This window comes from Miniopterus natalensis, chromosome 2 (genome assembly GCF_054644295.1).
Source record: "Miniopterus natalensis isolate mMinNat1 chromosome 2, mMinNat1.hap1, whole genome shotgun sequence".
NCBI classification, from domain to species: Eukaryota; Metazoa; Chordata; class Mammalia; order Chiroptera; family Miniopteridae; genus Miniopterus; species Miniopterus natalensis.
The window spans coordinates 176,994,797-177,012,674 of NC_142082.1; the positions used below are offsets into that span (position 1 = coordinate 176,994,797).

Sequence of the window (17,878 nt, forward strand, 5' to 3'; positions counted from 1 at the left end):
ACTGTAGTAATTAGAAATAATTTTTAAAAAGAAATATCAAGAGAAACAGACAGACAGACAGACGAACAGGAGTAAAATTCCCATAGTTGGAGGGGCCGAGGACATTGTCAGGCACAGTGCTACTGACTCGCGTCGCTTTTGAACGAGCGCTTTCAGAGCCAAGCAGAAGGGGAGGCAAGGGCCAGGGAACAGCGGGCGTGGCTTGCAGGAAGCGTGGCTCTCTGTCCGAGACAGGGTGCACCACAGTGGTGTGGTGCTCGGTTCGACCTGCCTGGGAGCTGCTTTGCCGACCACCACCATGTGCAGTGACATGAAGACTCCCTCCCTGGTCTGCAGGAAGGCACATGAGCACCACAGCTTCCCTTCCTGCATGTCATGTTTGGTTTATTCCACAGATGGAGATGAGAAATGAGAAGAGATGAAGTGATTTGCCAGGGTGAGGGAGAAATACTGCCCTGTGTCACCATAGTTTTAACAACTGCTTTCAAATTCGCAATCGCAATGGCTCCATCACCACATAGTGATGGAAGCAGGACAGTGACCATTTTACAGGTGAGAAGAGTGAGGCTCCCAGAGGTAAAGAAACTTGCCCGAGGCAGCTAGGACAAGAGAACCCTTGGCCAGTTCTTTCTTCACTCCATCTTCTGTTTCTTCACCTCCCCAATCCCTTAATTTTCTTTCATCCCCCTGTATCCATTCATCAATCCATTTGTCCAGCTGCCCATCTCCTGTCATCCCTTCATCAATCCAATATTTATTAACTTAGTGTGGCTTTGGCACTGTGCCTGGTGCTGGGGTCACAGAGATGAGTCAGAGTCCCTGCCCTTATGGAACTCACAGTCTGGTGGAGGAAATAGACATGTAAACAGGAAATTAGAACACAGTGTAGTAAAAGCCGATGTAAAGCTGAGCTCTTGATGGCCCCACCACAAACCTATTCTTATAGTCTTCCCCATTTGTATAAGTGGTAGTTCCATTCTTCCAATGTTGTAGTGGCTCAGGGTAAAAACCTGGGGATCATCCTTGACTCCCCTCACGACCCACATTCAACGTGTCAGCAAATAGCACTGTCTCTACCTGCAAGGTGCACCTAGGACGTGACTGTGTCTTACCATCTTCACTCGTGTGGGTCACCGTTGTAGCCTCTTAGGTGGTCTCTCTGCTTCTACCTTTGCCTCCCTCCTTTCTATTGTTAATAGAAGTCAGAGCACTTTTCTTAAAATATAGGTGAGATCATGCAAGCCTTGCCTTCCCAGTGACCTACAAAGCCCTGGACATCTAACAACCTGCTGTCTCCTCCCTGCCCTCACCTCCTGCTTCTCCCCACCTCGCGCCCCCTGTTCCCCATATGGCCTCCTTCAGTACACCTGGCACATTCTGCTTTAGGATCTGTGAGCCTGCAGTTTCATCTACCTGAAATGTTCTTTACCCAGATCTAGGAGTGGCTCGCTCCCTATTTCATTCAGATCCTCACTCTGTGTTACTTTCTCAGTATCTAAAATGGAAATCTAAAATAGAAGCCCCTGGCCACACTATCTAGAATGAAAACCACTCTCCAGCTCCTTACCTGCTTTATTTTTCTTCTTATCACTTATCACTAGGATGCCATAGGTTTTACTTATCTTGTTTGCTGTCTGTCTCCTCCCACTAGTCCTATTAGGGCAGGGATTTCTGTTTCCAATGCTTACTGCTGTATTACAGCACCAAGAACAGCACCTGGTCTACACTAATGGTGAATGAATGGGTGGAGTGGAAAGAGACGGATACTTTCAAAGTATCATGTGAGTACAGAGGTAGCAGAACTTTGGGGTGCGGGCATCAGGTAAGATTTCTTGAAAGAGACTATGCCTGAGCTGAGCTTTAAAAGATAAAGAGGAGTGAACAGAGGTAGGGATGGCTGAGGGGTAGGGAGTGGAAGGGACTGCATCCCTCACGGCTTAGCTCAGTGTTGGCAAAGAACTAGGCGTTCAGTAAATATCTATTAAATGAATAAATGGATGCAGAGGAGAGAAAGCTCTTCTAGGCAGAGAGGACAACATGAGCAATGGCCGGGGTGTGAGGGTAGGAGAAGCAGTTTGATTGCTGGAGCAGGGAAAGGTTCAAGGTGAAGCCAGAGCATGGTGGGTGGGTCTTGTAGTCCATTTATAGTGTTTGGACTTGATCCTGAAGGCAGCGAGGAGCCAATGAAGGGGTTAGAACCGGGGGATAATCTGTCCCCTATTAGCATTAATCATTCTGAAGAGAATGCATTTAGTGCCAGAGCTGGGATTAAAGCCTGTGATAGTTTTAATTCTCTGAACTGCCACTGGTCTCCTGAAGCCACTCTCTCCTGCAAGAAATTGGTTGCAGCAGCAAAGAGTAGGCCTCATACACAGGTAGTGTCCCTCCACACACTGTCCCCCAGCTCTGGTTTGCAGAATGGAAAGCACACTGAAGAGGCGGAGCTATACTGTGTGGAAAGCAAACCTGGAGAGCACCAAAGTGGAAAGGTGGGGAGAGAACCGCCCAGAAGAGACAGTTCAGAGACTCACCTTCCAGCATGCTGAGATTGGCATTCAGTGCTTCCACCTCACCCATGATAATGGGACAGAGCTGGCCATAAAAGGAACCAAAAAAATGCAGGTTAGTGTATTATACTGGAAACCTCTATTAATGGGCCTAGACCCTGTAAACAAAGGCTAGGAGACATCCTCCCTTTGGCCATCAAGACTGTCTCTTAAATTAGTTGATGCCTATGGGCCTCAAGTTACGTATGTATGGGTGGCATGTCACTGAATGCTGACTAAACTCCACAGCAACTGGACTACACCCAGAGAGGCCCATAAAAGAATGATCCCTTGCCTTTTCTTCCTGTGGCATGACAGGACATGTGCCCCAGTCCATGCAGTGCTGTCACACCCAAGGAACCCGCAGTGCCTTTCCCCTGCCCTGCCGTCTGTGCCATGCTGCCAGGAGCGGTCACACCTGGGGCCTTTACCTCCCCGCTGGGCTGGTTCGACAGCCCATTAGATCAGGTATCTGTTTCGATCAGAACCCCATTTGGAAATAGAAAATCAATCTTGAATCAGACTGAAGCACATCTGTAGGAAGGAGGAAGGGTACCAACATTGATGGACCTGCTGTGTGCCAGGCATGTGCTAAGTAGTCAGTGTGGTGGTTACTAGCAGATGCTTGGGAGCTGGGCTGCCTGGGTTGAATCCCTTGGCAGGTTACCTGTACTCTCTGTCCTCAGTTTCCTCATCTGTAAAATGGGACTGATAATCGTATCTACCTCATCAGGTTATTAAGAGTAAGCATTCAGTATATGTTAGCTGTTGTTTTAACCCCCTTTCATCCTTGCTACAGCTCTGGGAGGTAAGCACTACTATTCCCTAATAATGGGAAAACTGAAGAAGAGGTTGAGTCACCAGGAGTCACATCTCTAGCATGGTCTGAGCATTCTTTTCATTTTCCAGTGGTTCAGAGGGTATCCAAGAGGCAAAGGATCTATGATTTCTAAGTCGTATATAAACTCCAGGCAAACTTAAATATTGGCTTCCTCTCAGAGGCCAAGAACCACGCCTCATTTTGAACACAGGAATGATCAAGCGTGAGGTCCTGGAAGGTGGCAGCACTATCTCCCAGTCACTCTTTAATATGCACATTCCTGGGCCCCCAGCACCTGTCAGGTGAGATGGAGAAAGACCATGGAGCCTCAGAGTCCCCTGACCAGCCGGCAATCTCACTGGACAGGCTGCTTAGTGCTCCTATGTGTCGATTTCCTCGCTGACACTTGTTAAGCACCTGCTGTCTGCCAGACACTGAGCTGAGCACAGGGAGAGGGAGGTAGCCAGGCACCGTCCTTACCCCTCTTTTCCAGAAAGGGGTCTCCCTTCTTTTCCAGTCCTCCCCATCCCTCTCCTTGTCTCTCACAAAGTACAGGTCAAGGGGTCAGGGAAGGTATGGTCAAGATTGGAGAGAGGGCACACGGCCAGCTCTGTCTTTCCCCTTCCTCAAGCAATGCCTTCTGGAGTCCAGATGCTTGTAGCTTCGGAAGCCCCTGTTTCTATTGGCTGGAAATGTCCTGTCTTCTTTCCATTCCTTACCTATCCAAATCCTACCTACACTTCAAGGCCCAGTTCAAGTCCTGCATCCTCTGAAACTGTCTCTCAGGATACTTCCAGGCTCTATTTATTTAATTTCCCCATTCTGCTGAACCCCTTCAATTCAATCTAATGGTCAAATAAGTATGTACATATTCAGTGAATGTTTCAAAGCCTGAGTTTAGTTCTTCTAAAAAGATGGTAAGTTTACTTCTTTTCACATCCCTAGCAGGCGCTAGCCTGGTGCTGGGCATGCAGTAGGTATGCGATAAATAAATTCTTGTTGATTTTTTGCCCACCCTGTAGCATGAACTTGAGGAAGGGAATGCTGTAGGGTGATATGTGTGAAAGAGCCTTGGATGGTGCCTAGCACACAGTAGGTGCTCAGTAAAGGTTTATGGATTGGGAGTTAATTGAAACATGGCAGAACTGCTGTTGATGGCATTTTACCATGGTTATGTAACCTCAAAATACTTACCATTTCATTTAAGTTCTTTAAAATGGGTTTCTCCATGGGCTCAGCAAAGGAGTTATACAGGACACTAGGGAAATAAGGGGAAAAAGGGCTCACTCAGGGACCGTACCTGTTGGTTATAAACCCCCCCTAGGTGCTGCCCGGGAACTAGCCCCTGACTAGCCACTGCCAACCAAGGCACTCTCACTCACCTGAGTTCTCCAGTAAATGAGACATGGGCATGGCTCACTTGGGCATAGCAGTCTTGGAGCTTCAGGATGGGTTGACCAAAGTCATTTCGGCCCACGATAAGGATACCAGTGAAGTAGACCCCAGAGAGAAACAGATTAGCCCCTCCTGAGTCTTGGCTGTTGAGAGAAAAAGTACAAGGTTACCCAGGCCTCGCAGGGGAGGAGATGGCTCAGCTCTCTGATTACTCATGGACTCTGAGCTCCTGGAGGGCAGGACCTTTGTCACCTCTGGATTCCTGGCACCTATAACAGGTAGGATCAGAGTAGGTGCTGAACGAACATTTGTTGAACAAATGAAGTGATGAATTATGTGAATGGTGACAGCTTTAGGGACCTTGCAGTTATTTCATCCTGAGTGCTCTCCCCTCCCCCCACAGTGGTTGAGCACATTTTGAGCACCATTCACATACAGTGCTTGTTTAGAGAGAACATGGGGGTAAAGTTGGCCACACCTATGTAGGAGAGACACAGATGGGGAAGTGACACTTAGATATAGTCTGTGAACTCCTTGAAGGAGTGGAGTGTGTGTTACTCATGTGTGTGTCCCCAGGACTTAGCTGGTGGCCTAATGCAAAATAAGCATGCAATTTGTAAGGCTGATGAGTCAGCGAAGACAAGAATGGATACGTGAGTCCATGTTACTTATAGGAGAATATGTCATTTCTCTCCAGTCTACAAGAGTTCTTGGAGTTCTTGAGATGGGAATAAATGGTAAAGAGTAGGTACTCAAGAAATGGTTGTTAAATGACCAAGTGAGTGAATGAATGTATTATTCTGAGGCACCAACCAAGGCAGACCTAAACATTATGCCCAGGATAGCAACTTGCACCTAGTAAGGTGGTCTGTAAGCACGCCCTGAGTTTGATGGCTTCTTTCTAAGGGGGGTGTAAAGGCCTTTTGTTAGGGGAGAGCTGGGCTCAAGCTGACTATCATCCTCCAACCTCCTTGTGAGGCAGGAAGGCTCCAGTTCCCATCAGATGCCCCATAGGTGGGGAATGTGTTAGATGACTGGCTAAGGTCACACAGTGGACTTACTGGGGATCTCAAATGTTGAGCACATGTCCATTTCTCCAACTGTCTGGGACTTCTAGCTCTTAGGAAATCGTAAAGGACATTTTGATCAGTTGCTTTGCCTTTAAGGTAAAGATGATTTTCAGCCCCCTCCCCTCTCTCACTCCCAGCAGAGACATTCTGATTTAAATCTCTCCTGGAAAAATGCTCTTGAGAAAGAGTATCAATGGTTGAGGAAAGAAGCTTAACACCAAAAACATCAGCAAATTTATACACTTTGGGTTTTTGCTCCATTTCCCCCCAGATCAGCAGCAGGCTTTCCAGGGAATACTTACAAAAGTGGAGACTTGACTTCCCAGTTGGTGCTGATGTTGGCAGTGCCGTGGTTGGTCAGCGCCTTGATTCCCACCCCAGGCACAAAGGCTAATGAAGTGTTTGGGAATGATAAGGCGTTGATTTTTATGCTGTAAAAACAAGAAACAGAGAGTTAGGGAGACTCCTCTAATACATCTCTAAGTAAGGCAAAATCAGAAATGCAGTTGTAGAAATCACGGCTGTGAATTCCTAGGGAGCAAGGAACCTCAGGTCTGCAGTGCTGCCTCTGAGCCCAACTTTCTAATTCCCCTCAAACTCTGGGCAGGGAGCTCCTGTGTCTCACTGAGGGGAGAAATGAGCAAGTGTAGAAACAAATTTGCAAAGAATCAATCTACTTTTTTAGTTTCTTTATAGACAGAAAGAGGAACATTTGCCATCATATCTTTTCCTTCAGCTGTTCCAGTGTTTCTAAGTTGGGGGGACATTAGTAGTTTGGGTGGGACAACTTTTAAAAAAATTTTTTTTATTTTAGAGAACTGTTATATGCATTGCAGGATATTTGGTGTATATGCCAACTAAATACCAGTAGTGCCCCTCCCCCCAAATTACTGGGACAATCAAAAGGGTGTCTTCTCCTCTTCCCAAATGCCCTCTATGTGGACAGTATCTCCCCTAGTTGAGAAACTTATTTTAGAGCTTCCCTAGGATTTTCTGAGCTGTCAAACAGGTACCTAGGAGGCCCTGGGTTGCATGTAATCTATATAGGTAGATGGCCACTTGCATTATAATGTTACTGTTATGAACATTGACGGTGATTACCCCCTGCCAGGCACAGTGGTGAGCACTTCACATGTGTTAGCTCATTTTTACCCTTGCAATAATCCTATGAGGCTGCTGCTGTTTTTTGCAAACTGCAGTTCAAAGATGGGAAGATAAGAAACTTGGCTGAAGTCATATATAAGTGGTAGAACCAGAACTAGAAGCCTTCCCAGTCTTCTTCAGACCGTGTTCTTAACCACTAGGCTATGCTGCTTCATTACTGGGCAAAGGGCACTCGACCCGGAGACAAGTTTTGCGCTGGCTGTGCAGCCCTGGGTAAGACACGCAACCTTTTTCAGCTAGTCACTCGGAGGAAGTGTTACAGGCAGGTTACAGAGACAAAATGAGGCCAGCTGAGTATAAGTGTTGCACAGGAGGAAGCCACTGCTGTGAGCTAGATCAGGAAAAATTTAAGACACGTGTGATAGCTGGTAAGACGTGATGGCTGGCTATCTCCTCTGCTTTGCATCCTTTCCTACTTATTCTCTGGGACACACCTGAGACCCTTCGTGGGAAGACAACATCTTGGAAATATTTTCCGTTTGACAGATATGGGTCTTACCCATTCTTTGAACTACTGTAGAGTATTCCAAGCTGTGGGTGTATCATTAAAAAAATAGTAATTCCTTTTTTGGTGTCCACCAACAAGGCTGTTTCCAGTGTTTCTGTATTATAAATGATGCCACCGTGAAAATCCTCACACGTGCAGTAAAGGTATGTGTTTCTCTACAGAGGATGCTGAGAAGCAGAATTGTTGGGTCAAAGGGCATGTGTAAAAAAAGGTCCCTGTAAATCTGTCCAATAGAGATATAATGTGAGCCATATAATTTAAAGTATTCTAGAAACCACATTAAAAAGGGGAAAAAACAGGTGAGAGTAATTTTACTTTTTTTAACTTCACCCAATACATCTAAAATATCATTTTAACAGTAATCAATATAAAAATTATTAATGAGATGAGAGAGAGACGGAGAGAGAAACATCAATCCAAGAGAAAGACATTAATTGGTTGCCTCCTGCACGTGCCCAGACAGAGCTGAGAGTACTGAGCCTGCAACCCACGCACGTGCCCTTGACTGGGAATCAAACCTGCAACCCTCCAGTGCATAGGCCAAAGCTCCAACCACTGAGCAATACCAGCCAGGGCCTCTACTGTCTCCTTTGAGCTTCTTATTTGTGAGACAAAAATAAATCCCTATTACATCTAAGCCACTGTAATTTGCTGTTATATTCAGCTGAACTTTATTCCTAATTAATTCAATTTCAAAACTCTGGGCTGGGTGCAATAAGGATATGAACCGATGTGGCAATTCCATTGTTCTGACAATGATGTCCTTACGCTATCATTATGGACACCAACTAACAACACTTGTGCAGCAAGCAGTTTCAGCTTCATGAAGTGTTTTCACATTTGTGACATCATCTGATTCTGACTGTTAACTGATTTTGACATTTGACTTTATTGCTATAACCTGGCAGAAAGGATTACAGCTGCTACCAGAACTCTTCTTAGGAAGAGAAGTTTGTTGATTGGGAAATTACTTTGAAAAGCACTTAGAGTGTAAAGGAAGGGCCTTTGGTACCCTGAGTGGGTAGGGCTGGGTTGCATGAGCCAGTGGAAGAAACCTGTGTTCCCCAGAGGAGAGGTCAAGAGAGCAGGAGGGCGGAGACCATGTGCCCTGTGACCTCTGAAATCTTGACTACCCTTTAATTAATAAAACAATATTTGATGAGAGTAGATTTATTTTCAAGACTGTGGTTGAATTCTGTTCTTGGTTTATGGGGGGTAAAGGTAGCAATGGGATGAAAAAGAATTTCCTTTAGAATGTGAGGGGTGAGGTGGCCGCAGCTGACAACTGTGTTGGATTAGAATTCTCATTTTAGGGGAGAGGCCAGGATGCAAGGACATCAAGACTCTGAGCAGACTCGCCAGGTGCACACAACAGTATGCAGTGGAGACATGACCTGGACCCAGGTGTTCTGACCCAAATGCCACACTCTTTGTCAGCTTCATGACCCCTTTTTTCTTTGGTGGTTTATCTGATAAGCCCCTCACCAAAGGTTGGTTAACTTCTACTCTGCAGGTCCTGGTGTGTCACCAGAGCAGGTGGTGGCGTATCCACAACCCTGAGAGTTTGAAAATGAGTTTCACTGCCAACAATGCTCTTCTCTTTTACTTACTTTGAAAAATTGTAGTTCACATAATCAACCTTCAGAAATTCAAGAGACTCAGAACCTTTTAAATCTGGGATGTTTCTTTCTTTGGCCATTTGCTCAATAATCTCCATCCCAGCTTGAACGGCTGTGAAGGAACCAAAGGAAGTGTTTATTGATAATGAACAAAGATGGTAATGGCGTAATATCATTAACTATATGAGTGAAATTTATTGAGTAAGGCATGCTCTTAGATACACAGAAAACAGCAATCTTACAAGGTGGGTATTATTGTCCCTGCTGTACCTATGAAAACACTGGTTCTCAGAGGGGCTAATAAAGTTGCTCAAGATCCCAGAGCTAACAGCATGAGGGATTTTCATTATTTCAAATAATGTTATCACAGGACAGTATGATAGGAAAAGTGCAAAATATTATCATTATCCACATTTTACAGGTGACAAAACTGAACCTAACAGAGGTTAATCCTTGCCTAAATCACCCAGCAAAGAACTGGGGTCCCCAGTAGTCAAATCTGGGCAATTTGGTTCCAGAACCCATATTCTTATTATAGCCAGTTCCAGAAAGTAATCTCCCTGGGCCACAGATTCTTTAAGCTCAGGAATTTTTGGCCTGAGGTCCATGGACCTTTGGGAATTTTTGAACCCCCTGAAATTCTAGTAGAAGACTGTGATTGGTTGTACATGTGCCTACAGGGTTCGACAAAAGTCGGTTTACAGTGGTTCATATGGAAAATTATACAATAATTAATAAATAATAATATAAGAATAAACTCCATGTTTCACATACACCTGTAAACCTACTTTTGCTCAACCATATATGTAACCTCATTTTTCAAGGGAGGGGGTCCACATTTTCATCAGATTCTCATAGGATTCCAGGACTCCCAAAAGGTTGGAAACTACTGCTTTTTATTCAGGAATAGACCTGTCTTGATGTGGTAGCACTGCAGGACAGATTCCTCTGAGTTCAGGGAGAAAGAGGCCCCTTCCAGCTTAAAGAGCTTTGAAAAGCAACTGACACATTATGAAGAGTAATCTGTTTACTGAAGCCTTCTTAAGGAGGGAGCTTTTCCTTTACCCCTTACTTTGTGGCTTTCGCTCATTTGCACTTACTCTATCCCTGTTGGAGGTGAAGTAGGCAAGAGTTTGTCTCTGTAGTACCGTAAGTAATACTGCAATATGGGGATGTAGAGATAGAACGTGCGGATGGAAAGATGGAACCAAAGCATTGTCACAGAGCTTTGGGGAATCCCAACACTGCCACTAACTAGCTTGTGTGACTCTGCAAGTTACAAAATCTCTTTATCCTGAACTTTCTTCATCTGTAATACGGGACATTAGTGAAGATTAACCTTTATTTAGCTAATCTTAGGCAAAAGTTGACAGGTGAGAAACAGGCCCACATATTCTGATTTTGTAGGTCCTTTCTTCTATATAATCTGTCCTTATCCGAATTTAGCTCAGAGAAAATCTCCGCCCAGCATTCTCCTCTGCCTGTGTTTATAAATACCTCTAAAGAGGCGGTTCTTAATCTTTCAGTGTTTCAGACTCCTCTGTGCATCTCGTAAACGTATGGAGCCTTTCTCAGGAAAAATGCATAAGCATCATCTCCATTAAGTTTTGCACACAATTTTAGGGAACTCTGGTTCTTTCAGAATCAAGCCCTTTCTGAAACTCTAAGTTATTACTTTTACTCCAAATCTCCTTTCCTCTATCCTATCATGCACTCTCCTTTAGAGCTCTGAGATGTTCATTGTGTGTGTATGTGTGTGAGAGAGACAGGCGAGAATGAATCTGTGGCTGTGTTTGGATATGCCAGCTGTGAAGGTGGTTATTTTTTAGGCAACACTTTCTTCCCAGCCATCTTAGTAGCTTTTGAGTAACGGACTAGATCATCTCACAGTAGAGCCTGTCTCAGTTATGACACAGCTCCCTATGCGCTTTTGGGTTTGGGTCACAGACTCCACCTGGGCAAGGTGGGATGGGGAGGGGGGCTGTGGCCTGGCTTCTGAAAGCATCCAACTCACCATAGTCCAGAGCCCGCTGAGTAGCCCTTGCCTTGATTCCAGGGTATGTAGTCTGAGCAGATGAGATGTAGAAATTCCACAGGAGGAAGCATCCCCAAAAGACTTGGACCATCTTTGTACACATCTGCAATTAACCAACATATATGGTCCTTTATTATTCTTAACTTTCTTGTTCGTCAATTCCACCCCGCATTTCTAGGCTTTCTCATTTTCATTGCTCACTTCCAGGACTCCATCCATCCATCCATCCATCCATCCATCCATCCATCCATCCATCCATCCAGTAATCATTTATTGAACACACTAGAACATGCTCTAGATGCTGACGATGTAGAGATGACCTATGTGTGGCCCCTGACCTCTGCTTCCCACAGACTAGTGGTGAGTCACACACACATATAGACATGATTATAACACAATACAGTATGATGCAATACAGTGTAATACAAGAGCCTTACAATGATTGGGATATGCCTTGGGAAGGATACTGGGGTGGGGGTGAGGAATTCTTGATAGTTTTAGAACAAACGAGTCAGTAGTCTAGAAGGTAGCCTCAGTGGATGTGAGGCAATCACCCACCTACTTAAAGACCCCTGATGACTCCGTTTTGCCTATAGGATGGGGTTTCAGCTCTTAGCATGGCAATCAAGGACTTTCACAACTGGCTCCAAACTTCTTCCAGGCTCCTATCCCTCCTCTCCTGTCCAAGTAAGTGGTAATCTTCTGAGCTGGGCAACCTGAGCTACGTGCTATTCCTCATTTTGCCAGTTCCCTCATGATTGAGGGCTTGTTTAATGCTCCCAATGTAAACACACGCCTGTACACATCCTCTGTCCCTCTCCTCTTTCCCCTTCCTCCCCTCTGCCTCTGGATCACATACACACATTCTGTGAGTGTATCCTCTAGGGCCAGCTCCAGTGTCTACCCTGTGAAAGCTTCCCTCACCATGTCATTTTGCACTGGCCTCAATGCTGTCTCCCCTGTGCTTTCACTGCACTTTGTACAATACATATGCATGCACCTGAGCATTTGAAACACCATGAGCTTCTAGGCAGGCTCATCTTCCACCGTTATACCTCCAACCGTTACACCAAGCCAGTATCACTTCATGCGGATACTTACAAGCTCCTTGCTGGTCCCTCTGCTTCCCTTGCCCTCTTCTGGCTGTCTTCCACATCACCACCAGAGTAGGCCTTTTAAAATGAAAGTGAGATCTTGCCACCCTCACCCCATAAAAGCCTCCAAGTGGTTCCCCATCTCACTCAGCGTGAAAGCCAGAGCCCTTTCACCAGCTGCAAGGCCATCGCCTACTCCACACCTTAGCCTTCTCGTTGACCTCCTTCCTTCTCACAGCTGTCTGGCTCACCTGCCCCCAGCCTCGCTGGCTGACTTGATCTTTCCTGAACACTCTAAGCAGCCTGTGTCCCCAGGTCTTCATGCTGGTTGTTCCCTCTGCCTGGCACAATAATCCTCCAGGCAATCACATGGGTAGGTCTTTCACTTTCTTCAGGTGGCTCAGGTGTTATCTCAGTGAAATCTTTCCTAACCACTCTGTACAAAACAAGGACCAAGCCCACCCCCCTGTCCCCCGTGACTCTGACATTCCCTATGCCCCTCCTTGCTTTTATTTCTCTCCAGGCACTTATCATCTAGTACAGTCCATAGTTACTTATTGTTCATTGCTTGTCCCTCCTACCAGAATTTTTAGGCTTCATGGGGAAGAATTTCATCATTTCAGCACCTTAAACAGGGACTGGCACGCAGTAGGAATGGGTAAATATTGAATGATTGATTGAATGAATGAATGAATGAATGAATGAATGAATGTCTCTTCCTGGAGACTGTGAAGTGGGCCAGATTAGCCTTCTGAGTTCCCACAGCACTTGGAGTAGTCCTTGATCTTAATATGCACCATCTTGTATTGTGATTGTCTTTGTCCCTTCATCACAGGCACTGTCTTACTTTATATACCCAAAGTCTGGTACAATGCCTGGCACATGGTAGATACACACAAAAAATCTTAATAAAACATCTTCTCTAAGGAAAGGGACCACATTTTCTTCACTGTTAGATTGCTAGTGCTCAGCATATGTTAAATGTTCAATGCATACTTAACGGATTAATGGACTCAATGAATTAATGCCACCTGAAGCACAGGTACCAACAGCAACAGTGGCACGGGTTTCTTTTAATGACAGCCAAGTGAGTGATATATTCACAGGCCATATTTGTAGTTCTAGGAGTTTATCATCTCAGCAAGCTATCACTGCTGCATTCACATATGCCAAAGACCCACAGGTGACAGATACCCACTGAGTTAACACACAAATATGAAACAGATCAAAGAAGCATCTCTACGGGGGTAATCAAAGAAGAGGAAGTATGGGAGCCATGCACTTAGACAGAGGGAGGGGTGGGGCAGGGAAGGACTAAAAAGGGTGGGATTCAGGAGTAATCTGGATGAAGGGAAAGGGGTCACTCTAAGAGGTGTGTGGGGTGCTTGGCCAAGATAAACAAGAGCGTTGATAAAGGGGCTGTGTGGGCTTATGGGTAGGGCCATAGAAGTAGAAATGGGGCAACGCAGACAAAAGGATGTCCCAGAGGATTTATTTGAAAGGAATACAGCACTCTGACCAGGGAAGGGAGTATCTGAGTAGGGCTGTTGCTAGCCTATTTTGGGCTTTTGTGTGAAATGGGAAAAAGTGCCCCCTGGCACAAAGTGGGGCCAGGGAAAAGTGTTTTAAGAAAAGCCCACACCAGTGTATCCAGTTTGATGGGGGGAGCAAGGGCTTCCCTGCTCACCCCTTGGGCTGGCATTTGTCTAGTGCGCAAGCTGCCCAACTCATACGGTGGACCTAAGCTCAGTTTAGTGCATGCTCAGGCAGGTATTTTGCTGGAGGGCCATGAGGCTGAGAATTGTATACCTACTGTTTGTCTGTTCTGTATGGTATAAGTCCACCTTCAGGTGTGAGAAGAGGCTGGCTCAGTCAACCTGCTTACATTTCTCACCTCATCTCCCTGGACTCCTCTCTGTGTACCCCATTGTCAAGACAAACTGAACTCCTGGTTCTAAACACAGGCATGTGTCCTGATGCCTGTTTATGCTGCTCGTCTTTACCTGGGCCTGCAGAAGCCCTGTGCATCCAAAGGCCCATGTTGGACACAGCCTTCTTTCTGAAGCCACTTCTGACTTCCCAAAGCTAATCCCATTTCTTTTGGAACCCTCAGTCAAAATATATCTTTATTCATGTATGTATGTTTATCTTCTTGCTTACTGCCTGTCTCTCCTACCAGAATATAAGTACCCTGAGGGCACAGATGTCATCCAGTTTGTAGGTCCTGGAGCTTGGCTCAGTGTCTTGGACGCAGTGAGTGATTGACAAGTATTGGCAGAATGAATCAATGAATCATAAATGGAGGAACAGCCCTTACCTCACTCTACATTATAGTTCTTTGCAGAGAAGGCTGAAAAAGCATCTGTACCCTAGCAGAGCACAGGCACCCCTGAGAGCAGGGGTTGGCCACAGTCCTGGAGCACAGCCAGGTTAGGTACTGGATTGTGCGGAGGACAGGAGAAGCCTTGGAGGAGTGGTCAGTGTTATTGGGGTACTGGGAGTGGGGAGGACACTCAGAGTAGTGACAATTTACTATTGATACTTATTTTTTTCAATATTTTAACACTGCTGTGGCCACATGCTTTCAGTGTGATGTTCCAGCCCTACAGAGTTGGTTTGGGTTGTACAGGACAATCTATAGGAAGAACCTGGGCAGCAATGCCAAGGGCAGGGCTAGCCGAGGATGATCAGGGTGCACACAACACGAAGGCAGTACAGAGGAATGAGACTGAGGGCTAAGGGGAAGGGACTCAGGTAGGACAGGAGGGCCTCTGGTCAAGCAGTGAGTGACCTGAGGGCTGGGAGAAATCAGAGGAGTGGGAGAGCCAGTGAGAACTCTTCCACATTCTGGGAGACAGGGTGATAGTAGCATCTTATACTCAGAACGGACTCAGGAGCTAGGTCCAGTTGACATGTGCGCTAGGCCTTCCCTGATCCTTTAGCTGACCTGGGGGGTGGCCGGGTCTGGGACAGGGAGGTAGCAGCAATGAACGGGACTGTGGGAGTAAGGGAGCACTCCTGGGGCTCAGGTTTGTGGCTATTCCCCAACTGCTGTTGGAGTATTTCCACATTTTAACAAACGATGAGGCCATACAAACATGTAGTCATGCTAGTATCTGCAGGCAAAGAACTGTAAGTGGGTGTGTCATGCCACGGCAGGCATAAGACGAATTTTTCAAAAGAGAAAAACAATTTTCATAGCAGTGGAAAGCAGTGGGAAAGAATGTTAGACCAAAAATTTTATGCCCATTAGACTGCATGCAAATCAAGATAGAAATTGTATCTCTGCCTGGCACATAGTAAGACCTCAATAAATATTTACTCACTGAGCAGCCAACTGACTTATATATCCTGGTTAGCTAAGAAAGTTTCTAGAATAGGGTGAAAAAAATGAGAAAACCAAACCATTGCATAACCAGTTCTCCATTTCTACAGTGAAAAAGCATGATACACAAAAGCAGAGATGTTACTTGATCATGGAATCACAACTAAAATAATAAATTTGTATTTCTTTGCTATTTACAAAGCTCAGAACAATTCTTTGAGGTGGATGTTGTCCGACGTCCCTTTTGGGCATGTGGACACAGAGTCTGAATGACCTGTCCGAGACTACATAGTAAGTCAGGTGCTTGGGTAGCAAACCTCGTTCTTCTGGCTCCCACTTTTACTGTTTATAATTTTCTCCATTTATTGACTTCATAAATGCTAAAGTTTTCGTTTTCATTTGGGAATTTTAAACAGGAGTTTCTCGATGCCATCTTCTATGTGGAAAAAATCATTAAGCATCTGGAAATTTTCTAGCATTGAGCGCAAATCCCTTTGTCTTTTCCTGAGCATAAGTGAAGTTTTAAATTCCCTTCCACCAGCAAAATCCTGTTTTCTTTTCTTGGTTAAATAAAGTTTCTGAAGTGCTCCACTTTGATGGAGATCCAGGACCTCAAAATTGCACATAAAAAACATATTTTTCCTCTAAAAATTTTATGAGTGAATTAAATTACTGGGCTATAAAGGGATGGGTTGTATGTGACTTTCAGTTGAATTGCTTGGCTAGGACAATAATATATGGGCAGGGGAGGAAAGAAACCTTGTCAAACAAGGAGATGACTCCTAAAAGGTTAAGTAATTTGGCTGACAAGTAAGGGCAGGGTGAGTTGCCTGTTAAAAGAAAGGATCCAAGATGATTTAAAAACCCTGCCAGCCAAATTACCTATCCTGTTGCTTCTGAGGAATTGCTTCTTTCCAAGATTCAAAGCCTCGGAACTCATGATATTTCCATACCAATACATGGACAGAATAACACTTCTAAACTAGATGGCCCTTGCTGGAGCCTTTCCGATGACTAGCCATAAGAAAACTCTGGTAAAACAGAAAATTCCTGAGACAGATCAATTCGCCATTACTGCTCATGGGGCAGAGCTTTGACAGACTCTGGAAAAATTGATTAAAGAAGTGATAAGTGAATGAAATGTAGCCTTTAAAAAAGAGGCAAAGGTTGAAAAATTAAGCTCATTGGTTTAAAGAAGCCTAGACTATAAGAATATTCCAACCTGCCCTGGCTGGGTAGCTCAGTTGGTTAGAGCATCGTCAGTCAGGGCACATATAAGAAACCAATAAACGCATAAATAAGTAAAACAACAAATCTCTCTCTCTCTCTCTCTCCCTCTCTCTCAAACTAAAAAAAAGAATTCCAACCTAACAGTGAAGACAAAATGTATATTAAAAGTCTAAATCAACATGTATGGAAAATGGGAAGAACTGGAGAATATTTCTAGGGATTCAGCCCACACATCTGATTTTATATCAAGATCTCTAACAAAAAGGGTCTTGAAAATTTACACCAAATCTTTCTTCCCCAAACTCCATACACAACATGGACAAGTTAAAACTTTCAGACAAGTGGGAGGGTCGTTTGCTCTGACAGGGTCTTGGTCACGGATGTGGTTTCAAGGCCTGGCCCCAAAGCAGAGAAATCACAGCAGCTCCTTAATCTTATCCATACCGGTTGAGACACAGGTTAGAATTTTCTGCCACTGTGCTAGTTCCCCATTGAAATGGAGGCAACCCTCTTAAAACTGCTGAACGATGCAAAATTGAACATGGAAGTCCCAACCAATTCTCTTTTCTTTCTTAGAGCTGTTCACGGCCTTCTGAGTGAGTATGAGTGACATAAAAAACAAAACAGAAAAATTGAGGCAGACAATAATAACTCAGAGTATGTGACAGCTGCCTGTTCAGGGTGTCCTGCCAGATCTGGGACACCTCCAGCTAGAGGGTAATCCCGGCTGGGAGATGGTGAGCTGGCAGAGGCCTCAAGTTAGTTCATGATTCTTACCTTAAGCAGAGGAAGAGTCCACAGCTGGGGAGCACCTTCGAGTCCCTCTGCCTTTGAAGTAGATGTGTTCTCCACTTGAGCTTTGAACTCAGCTGCCGCAAAGACAAGATAATTAAGTCTGAATCACCTAGTGGTGGATTTGTTTAAATGCCTCTTTCAAAATATGATACATAATTGCTTCACTTCAATTACCCAATGGCATGAATGAACACTACAGTCTCTGCCTAGATGAGCAGACAATGCCACCTATGTGATAATTACCTCCCTGCAACACGTACACACACACACACACACA

The 17,878-nt window shown here is 45.0% G+C and overlaps 1 protein-coding gene across 1 annotated transcript in view; it reads right to left on the minus strand.

Annotated features, from left to right (window-relative positions):
* The window catches only part of BPIFC (BPI fold containing family C), a 28,017-nt gene extending 16,757 nt beyond the window's left edge, over positions 1-11,260 (minus strand). Inside the window, exons 1-6 of the mRNA XM_016223482.2 lie at positions 11,137-11,260; positions 9,114-9,234; positions 6,134-6,262; positions 4,749-4,904; positions 4,561-4,624; positions 2,532-2,592 (exon numbers count right to left, since the gene is read on the minus strand). Coding sequence (XP_016078968.1) covers positions 2,532-2,592; positions 4,561-4,624; positions 4,749-4,904; positions 6,134-6,262; positions 9,114-9,234; positions 11,137-11,260 — 655 coding nt within the window. The remainder of the gene's footprint in view (positions 1-2,531; positions 2,593-4,560; positions 4,625-4,748; positions 4,905-6,133; positions 6,263-9,113; positions 9,235-11,136) is intronic.
* Positions 11,261-17,878: the final 6,618 nt, after the last annotated feature.